Below are 12,404 nucleotides of genomic sequence, written 5' to 3'. Positions count from 1 at the left end.
AAAGCAAAGAAGTGGAATATTCTTGAATGGCCAAGTCAGTCACCTGATCTCAACCCAATTGAACTTGCATTTCACTTGTTAAAGACTAAGCTTCAGACAGAAAGGCCCACAAACAAACAGCAACTGAAAACCACCGCAGTGAAGGCCTGGCAGAGCATCAAAAAGGAGTAAACACAGCGTCTGGTGATGTCCATGAGTTCAAGACTTCAGGCAGTCATTGCCAACAAAGTGTTTTCAACCAAATACTAAAAATGAACATTTTATTTAAAATTATTGAATCTGTCCAATTACTTTTGGTCCCTTTAAAAACAGGGTGGTACATGTTAAGGAGCTGAAACTCCTAAACCCTTCATCTAATTTTAATGTGGATACCCTCAAATGAAAGGTGAAAGTCTGAACTTCAACTGCATCTGAATTGTTTTCTTTAAAATTCATTGTGGTAATGTCTATAACCAAAATTAGAAAAATGGTGTCTCTGTCCAAATATATATGGACCTAACTGTATAATTGTCTAAGGGGTACTTACGTCTGTCCTTCTGTCTGTCTGTCACGGATATTCATTGGTCGTGGCCTCTGTCTATTATGGAAATCCAAATCGCTGATTGGTCGCCGCAAAACAGCCATGACCAATCAGCGACGGGCACAGTCCGGAAGAAAATGGCCGCTCCTTACTCCCCACAGTCAGTGGCTGGCGCCTGCTCCATGCTCACCGCAGTGTCCCCGGCGCTCCGCTCCATACTCCCCACAGTCAGTGTCCCCGGCGCTCTGCTCCATACTCCCCTCCGGTCACCGCTAACAAAGGGTTAATGCCGACGTTAACGGACCGCGTTATGCCACGGGTAACGCACTCCGTTACCACCGCTATTAACCCTGTGTGTCCCCAACCTTTTACTATTGATGCTGCCTATGCGGCGTCAATAGTAAAAAAAGTAATGTTAAAAATAGTAAAAAAAACAAAAAACCTGCTATACTCACCCTCCATTGTCCGCTGAGGCGCTCGCGCCTGCCGCCATGTTCCTTTCCCAGCGATGCTTTGCGAAATTACCCAGAAGACCTAGCGGTCTTGCGAGACCAAGTCATCTGGGTAATTTCTCAAGGCATCCTGGGAACGCAAGATGGCGGCAGCCGCGCGCCCATCGGCACAGCACCATTGGATCCCAGGAGGCGGAGAGAGAGGACGCTGAGGAGCAGCGACCAGAATGGTGAGTATGTTAGAACTACAAAGGGCCCTCGGATCGTTAGGCGAGTATGTTTATTTTTTATTTTTTAACCTGTGACATATGTGGCTGGGTAATATACAGGTCCTTCTCAAAAAATTAGCATATAGTGTTAAATTTCATTATTTACCATAATGTAATGATTACAATTAAACTTTCATATATTATAGATTCATTATCCACCAACTGAAATTTGTCAGGTCTTTTATTGTTTTAATACTGATGATTTTGGCATACAACTCCTGATAACCAAAAAACCTGTCTCAATAAATTAGCATATTTCACCCATCCAATCAAATAAAAGTGTTTTTTAATAACAAACAAAAAAACCATCAAATAATAATGTTCAGTTATGCACTCAATACTTGGTCGGGAATCCATTGGCAGAAATGACTGCTTCAACGCGGCGTGGCATGGAGGCAATCAGCCTGTGACACTGCTGAGATGTTATGGAGGCCCAGGATGCTTCAATAGCGGCCTTAAGCTCATCCAGAGTGTTGGGTCTTGCGTCTCTCAACTTTCTCTTCACAATATCCCACAGATTCTCTATGGGGTTCAGGTCAGGAGAGTTGGCAGGCCAATTGAGCACAGTAATACCATGGTCAGTAAACCATTTACCAGTGGTTTTGGCACTGTGAGCAGGTGCCAGGTCGTGCTGAAAAATGAAATCTTCATCTCCATAAAGCATTTCAGCCGATGGAAGCATGAAGTGCTCCAAAATCTCCTGATAGCTAGCTGCATTGACCCTGCCCTTGATGAAACACAGTGGACCAACACCAGCAGCTGACATGGCACCCCACACCATCACTGACTGTGGGTACTTGACACTGGACTTCAGGCATTTTGGCATTTCCTTCTCCCCAGTCTTCCTCCAGACTCTGGCACCTTGATTTCCGAATGACATGCAAAATTTGCTTTCATCAGAAAAAAGTACTTGGGACCACTTAGCAACAGTCCAGTGCTGCTTCTCTGTAGCCCAGGTCAGGCGCCTCTGCCGCTGTTTATGGTTCAAAAGTGGCTTTACCTGGGGAATGCGGCACCTGTAGCCCATTTCCTGCACACGCCTGTGCACGGTGGCTCTTTCCTCAGGTTCCCCAAGGTCTGGAATCGGTCCTTCTCCACAATCTTCCTCAGGGTCCGGTCTCCTCTTCTCGTTGTACAGCGTTTTCTGCCACATTGTTTCCTTCCAACAGACTTACCATTGAGGTGCCTTGATACAGCACTCTGGGAACAGCCTATTTGTTGAGAAATTTCTTTCTGGGTCTTACCCTCTTGCTTGAGGGTGTCAATGATGGCCTTCTTGACATCTGTCAGGTCGCTAGTCTTACCCATGATGGGGGTTTTGAGTAATGAACCAGGCAGGGAGTTTATAAAAGCCTCAGGTATCTTTTGCATGTGTTTAGAGTTAATTAGTTGATTCAGAAGATTAGGGTAATAGGTCGTTTAGAGAACCTTTTCTTGATATGCTAATTTATTGAGACAGGTTTTTTGGGTTATCAGGAATTGTATGCCAAAATCATCAGTATTAAAACAATAAAAGACCTGACAAATTTCAGTTGGTGGATAATGAATCTATAATATATGAAAGTTTAATTGTAATCATTACATTATGGTAAATAATGAAATTTAACACTATATGCTAATTTTTTGAGAAGGACCTGTACTACGTAGCTGAGCAATATACTACGTGGCTCTGTGCTGTATACTACGTGGCTGGGCAATATACTATGTGGCTCTGTGCTGTATACTACATCACTGGGCAATATACTACGTGGCTCTGTGCTGTATACTACGTAACTGGGCAGTATACTACGTCACTGGGCAATATACTACGTGGCTGGGCAATATACTACGTCGCTGTGCAATATACTACGTGGCTCAGTGCTGTATACTACGTCGCTGTGCAATATACTATGTGGCTCTGTGCTGTATACTACGTAACTGGGCAATATACTACGTCACTGGGCAATATACTACGTGGCTGGGCAATATACTATGTCGCTGTGCAATATACTACGTGGCTCTGTGCTGTATACTACGCAACTGGGCAATATACTACGACACTGGGCAATATACTAGGTGGCTGGACAATATACTACGTTGCTGGGCAATATACTACGTGGCTGGGCTATTTACTACATGGCTGGGCAATATACTATGTCGCTGGGCAATATACTACGTGGCTCTGTGCTGCATACTACGTGGCTGGGCAATATACTACGTTGCTGGGCAATATACTACGTAGCTGGACAATATACTACGTGTCTGGGCAATATACTACGTGTCTGGGCAATATACTACGTGTATGGGCAATATTCTACGTGGCTGGGCAATATACTACGTGGGCTGTGCAATATACTACGTGGACATGCATATTCTAGATACCCGATGCGCTAGAATCGGGCCACCATCTAGTATATACAGTTAGGTCCATATATATTTGGACAGAGACACAATTTTTCTAATTTTGGTTATAGACATTACCACAATGAATTTTAAAGAAAACAATTCAGATGCAGTTGAAGTTCAGACTTTCAGCTTTCATTTGAGGGTATCCACATTAAAATTAGATGAAGGGTTTAGGAGTTTCAGCTCCTTAACATGTGCCACCCTGTTTTTAAAGGGACCAAAAGTAATTGGACAGATTCAATAATTTTAAATAAAATGTTCATTTTTAGTATTTGGTTGAAAACACTTTGTTGGCAATGACTGCCTGAAGTCTTGAACTCATGGACATCACCAGACGCTGTGTTTACTCCTTTTTGATGCTCTGCCAGGCCTTCACTGCGGTGGTTTTCAGTTGCTGTTTGTTTGTGGGCCTTTCTGTCTGAAGTTTAGTCTTTAACAAGTGAAATGCAAGTTCAATTGGGTTGAGATCAGGTGACTGACTTGGCCATTCAAGAATATTCCACTTCTTTGCTTTAATAAACTCCTGGGTTGCTTTGGCTTTATGTTTTGGGTCATTGTCCATCACCATCAGTAGTATGAAACGACGACCAATCAGTTTGGCTGCATTTGGCAGGATCTGAGCACACAGTATGTCTCTGAATACCTCAGAATTCATTTGGCTGCTTCTGTCCTGTGTCACATCATCAATAAACACTAGTGACCCAGTGCCACTGGCAGCCATGCATGCCCAAGCCATCACACTGCCTCCGCCGTGTTTTACAGATGATGTGGTATGCTTTGGATCATGAGCAGTACCATGCCTTCGCCATACTTTTCTCTTTCCATCATTCTGGTAGAGGTTGATCTTGGTTTCATCTGTCCAAAGAATGTTCTTCCAGAACTGTGCTGGCTTTTTTAGATGTTTTTTAGCAAAGTCCAGTCTAGCCTTTTTATTCTTGATGCTTATGAGTGGCTTGCACCGTGCAGTGGACCCTCTGTATTTACTTTCATGCAGTCTTCTCTTTATGGAAGATTTGGATATTGATACGCCTACCTCCTGGAGAGTGTTGTTCACTTGGTTGGCTGTTGTGAAGGGGTTTTTCTTCACCATGGAGATTATTATGATCATCCACCACTGTTGTCTTCCGTGGGCGCCCAGGTCTTTTTGCATTGATGAGTTCACCAGTGCTTTCTTTCTTTCTCAGGATGTACCAAACTGTAGATTTTGCCACTCCTAATATTGTAGCAATTTCTCGGAAGGTTTTTTTTCTGTTTTCGATGATTAAGGATGGCTTGTTTCACCTTCACGGAGAGCTCCTTTGACAGCATGTTTACTTCACAGCAAAACCTTCCAAATGCAAGCACCACACCTCAAATCAACTCCAGGCCTTTTATCTGCTTAATTTAGACTGACATAACGAAAGGATTGCCCACACGTGTCCATGAAATAGCCTTGGAGTCAATTGTCCAATTACTTTTGGTCCCTTTAAAAACAGAGCGGCAAATGTTAAGGAGCTGAAACTCCTAAACCCTTCATCCAATTTTAATGTGGATACCCTCAAATGAAAGCTGAAAGTCTGAACTTCAACTGCATCTGAATTGTTTTGTTTACAATTCGTTGTGGTAATGTCTATAGCAAAAATTTGAAAAATGTTGTCTCTGTCCAAATATATATGGACCTAACTGTATATATATATATATATATATATATGTTTTCTTACTGTTTCCTTTTTTAATTAGGGATCTGGAACCTGCGATTGTATGATCTCGTATAATATGTATTGCAATACCACGGTGTTGCAGTGTATAGTAAAAATCAGTCTCCAAATGCTGGCCTGCTAAGAATGGGGTGAGCTTTTCTCTTGAGCCCGCTCCTAATGAGCACCATGCATGTACAGTGCTCTTGTTAAGTGGTTAAAGTCTCTGGTGCAATTCACATGCCTGTGTTTAATTGCCGACAGCGCATCTGCAAAAAAAATCAGAGACCTGTACATTTTTGTTTCAAATTGTGTTCAAAATAACCATAACAAATCTAAGAGTGTGTGCAGATTTGATTTGCCTGCAGAATTTTCTGCACAGAATCTGCACCTCTTGGCAGAAAACGCAGGTAAAAATCTGTGCGTTTTTTATGTAGATTTGATGCGTTTTTTTCATGTGGATTTGTATGCATTTTTATAACCTAAATAAAGATCTATTATTTAAAAAAGAATTATGATGTCATTTCTTTGTCCAACCTCTTATTTTACATACTCCATTGAAGAATAGTGTTTACCCACAGACAGACAGACAGATAGATAGATAGATAGATAGAGAGATAGAAAAAATGGTACATAAATAGTTAAAGACACACACACAAAATCTGCACTTCTCTCCACTCCCATGGGCGAGGAGGGCAGCTGACGGAATACTCACTGCCCTCCACATAGGCGTGGAGGGCAGTGAATTTTCATTGCTCTTTAATAACGGGCACAGTAACTTCAGCCGCTGGCTTGCTGCAGCGGCAGGGTGATCAGATGTGCCTGCTACTAAAGGGAATGAATATTCACTGCCCTTCACGCCCATGGGAATGGAGAGCAGTGAATATTCATTCCCTTAAAGGGAACCTGTCACCCCGTTTTTTGAGATTGAGCTATAAATACTGTTAAATAGGGCCTGCGCTGTGTGTTCCTATAGTGTATGTAGTGTACCCCGATTCCCCATGTATGCTGAGAAATAACTTACCAAAGTCGCCGTTTTCGCCTGTCAATCAGGCTGGTCAGGTCGGGAGGGCGTGGTGACATCGGTGGTTCTTCCTCAGCTTTACGTTGGTGGCGTAGTGGCGTAGTGGTGAAGACACAGCACGCGATCTGCGCTGTAATCCCTTGCATCGGTGGGGGCGGCCATCTTCCTGGGGCCGCGCGTGCGCAGATCGAGTGCTCTGCTGCACGGGGCTTCAGGAAAATGGCCGCGGGATGCCGCGCGTGCGCATTAGAGATCGCGGCGGCCATTTTCCCAAAGCCGAGATGCAAACTCGGCTTTGGGAAAATGGCCGCCGCGATCTCTAATGCGCACGCGCGGCATCCCGCGGCCATTTTCCTGAAGCCCCGTGCAGCAGAGCACTCGATCTGCGCACGCGCGGCCCCAGGAAGATGGCCGCCCCCACCGATGCAAGGGATTACAGCGCAGATCGCGCGCTGTGTCTTCACCACTACGCCACTACGCCACCAACGTAAAGCTGAGGAAGAACCACCGATGTCACCACGCCCTCCCGACCTGACCAGCCTGATTGACAGGCGAAAACGGCGACTTTGGTAAGTTATTTCTCAGCATACATGGGGAATCGGGGTACACTACATACACTATAGGAACACACAGCGCAGGCCCTATTTAACAGTATTTATAGCTCAATCTCAAAAAACGGGGTGACAGGTTCCCTTTAAGTAGCGGGCACAGTCGTCACAGCCACCGGCTTCCTGCAGCTGAGGGGGCCATCACGTGTTAGCCCGTTATTAAAGAGCAATGAAAATTCACTGCCCTCCACGCCTATGTGGAGAGCAGTGAGTATTCCGTCAGCTGTCCTCTGCTTGTAGGCAGCGCATGACATCACTGCCATGCGCTGCTTACAAGCATAAATCAGCTGCTGGCATCGGAACAAGACGCTGCAAGGGAGCACAAGGAAAGTAAGTAGGATGGTTTTTTAAAAAAATGTTTTTCTGATGAGGGCCATGCATACCAGGCTAGGGATGAGGAGGTCAATCATACCAGGATAGGGATGAGCAGGCCTTGCCTACCAGGATAGGGATGAGGGTGCCATGCCTACCAGGATGGGGATTAGGAGGCCGTGCATACTAGGATAGGGATGAGGGAGCCATGCATACAAGGATTGGGATTAGGAGGCCATGCATACCAGGATAGTTATAAGGGGGCCATGCATACCTGCTTATACTCTAGTCAATGCGTTTTCCCAGTTTTTTGTAGTAAAATTGGGTGCCTCAACTTATATTCTGGTTGGCTTATTCTCGAGTATATACGGTACATGTATTTCTGCATCTAGCGCTTATATTTGAGAAATAATGAAAATGTTTTTGTATTTTTTTTTTTTATTTGCATACCATTAACATGTCTGTCGATCATGTGGTTTCCATTATTCCATGACTTTTCCTTCTTGGTGTTGCAATTTAATGTTCAGTGTATAGTATTTATAGATCAGATACATGTTATGTTATGTATGGGAATAGGTATTTTAATAAAAACACACAGCAGAGGTTTTGCTTACCTTCTTCTATAGCCTCCTGTACTTTTTGAGCATCAGATGAGAGGTAAAGGTTTGTATGATATGCTTTCAGATAGCCAATAGGGCTGTTACCACCAGTCATACAGAATCTCTCAATAAACAGATCTGAAAAAAGAGGACATCCAGTAAGAGACTGACATATAGTTTAAAAGATGTTCTTTTTAAAAAGTAACAGTGTACCTCAATCGTTATTTCTTTTGTTAATGATGATGTTTAGCCAACTTTTTACATGCTAAACTGGCCATATTATGATGTAGTGGCTGAAAATGTGAAAAAAAATATGTTTTTTTATTTCTCTTCTCCATAGCAGACATATTAGACGGTAAAGCTTATATGCTAATTTCCACTACTATCAACACAAAACAATAGGGTATAGGAAAAAAAAGCCCAAGAAATGAAGTATATCGTGCCCAAAATCAGTTTATTACACTTAAAAAAAAATCATACAACAAGGTAAATGTAACAAAAATAAAAGCAAAGTGCTGCAGTAATATGCGGGGACATACTATATTGAATAAATCAGTCAAAACTTGTGCAAATATAAGTGTAAGGACACTAAAAACTTCATTATATAAGGGATAAATAGTTCCCTGTAAATTGAGCAATCCAGAGGCTTAGCTGGGGTTTTGGTTTAGGGGGGTGAAGCTTCTGAGTGGGCCCCTAACCAGGTAACCTTGATTACAACTCGGTGAAACGCCCTAATACTGGAGGAGAATCTCAGCAGATGACAGTGATGTTACTGAAGATAATCTCTATATAAAGTTCAACATGGATATTACCGCCATATGGTCAGTGGTAGATACCAGTCCTACAGAACATATAAGAGATTACAGCACAGTTACAGATAATGACTTACCGCTGACGTTCTTTCTGATGGAATCGTTCATTTTTCCCGTCTTTTCCATCTGGCCCACACCAACACTACAACTTCTTCCAGCTACAACTCGTCTGCAGAGAAAACAACAAAGACACATTTCACATCTCATATTCCAGCCATTACCATCTATTACCAACCTGCACAAACTCCTCATCCTGCTGATATCCCAATACTGAGCCGTTGCTGCCGTATGTGTCCCTATTACTGCACCTGCTGTGTGGTTCTCTGTGCCCTCTAAATTCTAAAGTAGCTCTCTATAATATAGTAATGCCAGGCGCAAGTGCCCTAGAAAACAGTGCCCATATTGTACCCCCTAGAAAGTAATAGTGTGTGCCCTGTGTGTCCATTTGACAGTCACAGTAACCTGAGTTCCCCTATAACAATAAGTGCCCACTTTACTTTTAAATTTAATAATGTCCCGAGTCTGCCCCCCTGTACAGCTCCCTTATACACAGTATGATGCTCTCTTATACACAGTCTAATGCCCCCTCACTGTATAGTACCACCCACACAGTATACTGACCCCTTAGTAGCCCCCAAACTGTTTGATGGCTCCAACACTGTATGATGGCCCCATAGATAGCCTCCATATAGTATAATGTGCCAGATAGTCCTCAATATAGCACAAGGCAGCACCCCCATAGGCCGACCCTGTAGTATAAGGCAGAACCCCTATAGGCAGACCCTGTAGTATAAGACAGCACCCCTATAGACAGAACCTGCAGTATAAGGCAGCACCCCTATAGGCAGACCCTGTAGTATAAGACAGTACCCCTATAGGCAGACCCTGTAGTATAAGACAGCACCACTATAGGCAGACCATGTAATATAAGGCAGCACCCCTATAGGCAGACCCTGTAATATAAGGCAGCACCCCTATAGGCAGACCCTGTAATATAATGCAGCACCCCTATAGGCAGACCCTGTAATATAATGCAGCACCTCTATGGGCAGACCCTGTAGTATAAGGCAGCACCCCTATAGGCAGACCCTGTAGTATAAGGCAGCACCCCTATAGGCAGACCTTGTAGTATAAGGCAGCACCCCTATAGCCAGACCCTGTAGTATAAGACAGCACCCCCATAGGCAGACCCTGTAGTATAAGACAGTACCCCTATAGGCAGACCCTGTAGTATAAGACAGCACCCCTATAGGCAGACCCTGCAGTATAAGGCAGCACCCCCATAGGCAGACCCTGTAGTATAAGACAGTACCCCTATAGGCAGACCCTGTAGTATAAGACAGCACCCCTATAAGCAGACCCTGCAGTATAGTGCAGCAACCCCATAGGCAGACCCTGTAGTATAAGGCAGCACCCCCATAGGCAGACCCTGTAGTATAAGGCAGCACCCCTATAGGCAGACCTTGTAGCATAAGACAGCACCCCTATAGGCAGACCCTGTAGCATAAGACAGTACCCCCATAGGCAGACCCTGTAGTTTAAGGCAGCCCCATAAAAAAACACAATAAATACCTTTCTTCCTCCTGCTTCCTGAGCTGCGACGAGCTTCTGCTCATCTGACATTGGGCGCCGGGCAGTGACATCATCGCGCCCGCTGTCAGTGTCGGCGACGCCAGACCAGATGCTGACAGGGGATGATGGGAGAAGGAGCATAACGCTCCTTCTCCCATCAATGCGGTGAGCTTTGTTGGCTAGACACCGATACAGCTGACCTTCCGATGATGGGCGGGGGGCCCACTGCTGGCACTGGGCCTCCCACCGCCTGCTCAGGGGCCCCATAGCGGCAGAGCAGGAAGATCGATTCTCCCTATTCTGCCGCAGAATGTAACTGCATCAGTGCGCTGTGCGTGCCGATGCAGCTACAATAGCATAGCTCTGGGTGGGCCCCCTCTGAGCACCGGGCCTGGGGCGCCCGCACCCTCTGCCCACCAGTAGCTACGCTACTGGAGCAATCTGTTAAACAGGTAGGAGAATAGTTCAAAAGAGGCACCTACATGCTCTTTTGCTGGCAGTAGTATTTCTCTGTCACCCCAACGCACTTTTTCCCTTCTTTGTCAGGGGGTTGTGAGCTTATTTTAAATGAGAGGGGGCATTATCAGTGGCAAACATGTAATGACTGAGTGTCTGCTTTTTTGATCTACATGTCTCCCACTGGTAACGCCCCCTTTAATTTAAAATAAGCTCTGGAGGCAGATTCTCTGGCAGATCTATGACCAGCCTACAGATCTTAACAACTCATTTGCATATTAAGACACAAGTGGATTTTTCTGGAATAAGATATTAGATCGCAGATATCAAGGTATCAATTTATTCAGCTTCCTACAACCTACATGCCCATTTAGATGGCTTAAGAGGTTTGATCATATTGACAAATTCCTTTTAACATATAACATTAATATTACGTTTGTTCTGTCTCCGCCATCTAATATTGTTACCCTGATTATCTGTTTGCATAATTGCAGGTTTCTCAGTATGGATATTCATACCTTTATTTGTTTGTGATGCTTTGGCTCCCTCTAGCGGTCAGAGTTATGTTGGCAGTTCAATCTTCTGTTTTTGTATTATCCATGTCTGATTCTCCTCCTCCTTTGCAATGCATTATGGTAGCTCAGCCTCCATTTCCCTCCATTTTTTCTTTCACTTTCTTCAGTTTGCCTTCAAGGAAAGACGCTTCTCTTCATCCCCCTTGCGATTGCATTGCCGTTTCACCGCATCAACATACCACTACGTTTAATAAAGCACAGACTCAACCACAGTCTCCTTATTGGACCCCGGTATAGCGGTTTAGCTGACAGTATAGCTACGTATGAGCCTGCCTCAGCTAGTGAGGACAGAACAGTGAAACGGCAGCCATCCAACTAGTGGGATTCAAGTCACCGGCTACTCAGAGACTAAATACAGCTACAGCAATCTCTGCACAGCCAAGCACTTTCCCAAGACACCATGTCTCACAAATCGCATAGGACAAGATCTGCTACTTCCGTCTCCTCAAAGACAACATCCATCAGCAGCGCTGTCGCCATTGCCCGCGCAAATGCTGAAGCTGCCAAAATACGAGCGAGCTTTGCTGACCAAGAGATGCAACTTAAATTAGAAAAAGCACGCATAGATGTAGAGAGAGCCGATCAAAAGAGAAGGTCGCAGTTAGAGAAGGCACGTGTGGATGCCGCCTTAGAAAGCCTAGCAGCAAAAAGGGAAGCTGCCGCAGCCCTCGCCGAAGCAGAATCGCTAGAAGCCGCGCAAAATCCCAAGCTGCATAGCCAAAGCAGTACGTCGAGTCTGGAGTTTCCACTGCAAGACTCACCACAACGCACATCTCAGTATGTTAATGACCTTCCTGATCCAAACTATAACCCTGAACCAGTACCAAAACCAGAATACGACACCTCCAGCGAAGTGAGCGAGAGTCGTCACGAGGCTCAGGACAGAAACAAACTTGAAAATGTGAGGCAAAACAACTCTGCTAATGACTACCTTGCCCCTCATCAGGTAACCAACGTGGATCACCCTGCTGACGCACCGTACATCAGGCCGAAGCAATACGACACCGGCTGGCGCCACCATGAGGACACTAACAGGTACGAACGCACCTCACATCACTATCAGGGCGACCCATCACCAGAATACTCTGCTGACAACCGGTTCACGACATAATTTGCCAAGTTCTTCACACGACGTGAACTGGTT

The 12,404-nt window shown here is 44.7% G+C and overlaps 1 protein-coding gene across 1 annotated transcript in view; it reads right to left on the bottom strand.

Moving 5' to 3' along the window:
* The window catches only part of NT5C1A (5'-nucleotidase, cytosolic IA), a 117,659-nt gene that overhangs the window by 38,735 nt on the left and 66,520 nt on the right, over positions 1-12,404 (bottom strand). Inside the window, exon 4 of the mRNA XM_069757173.1 lies at positions 7,861-7,983. Within this exon, the coding sequence (XP_069613274.1) occupies positions 7,861-7,983 (123 nt within the window). The remainder of the gene's footprint in view (positions 1-7,860; positions 7,984-12,404) is intronic.

The sequence above is a fragment of the Ranitomeya imitator genome, chromosome 3 (genome assembly GCF_032444005.1).
Source record: "Ranitomeya imitator isolate aRanImi1 chromosome 3, aRanImi1.pri, whole genome shotgun sequence".
NCBI lineage: Eukaryota > Metazoa > Chordata > Amphibia > Anura > Dendrobatidae > Ranitomeya > Ranitomeya imitator.
This window is presented reverse-complemented; position numbering and strand designations above follow the sequence as displayed.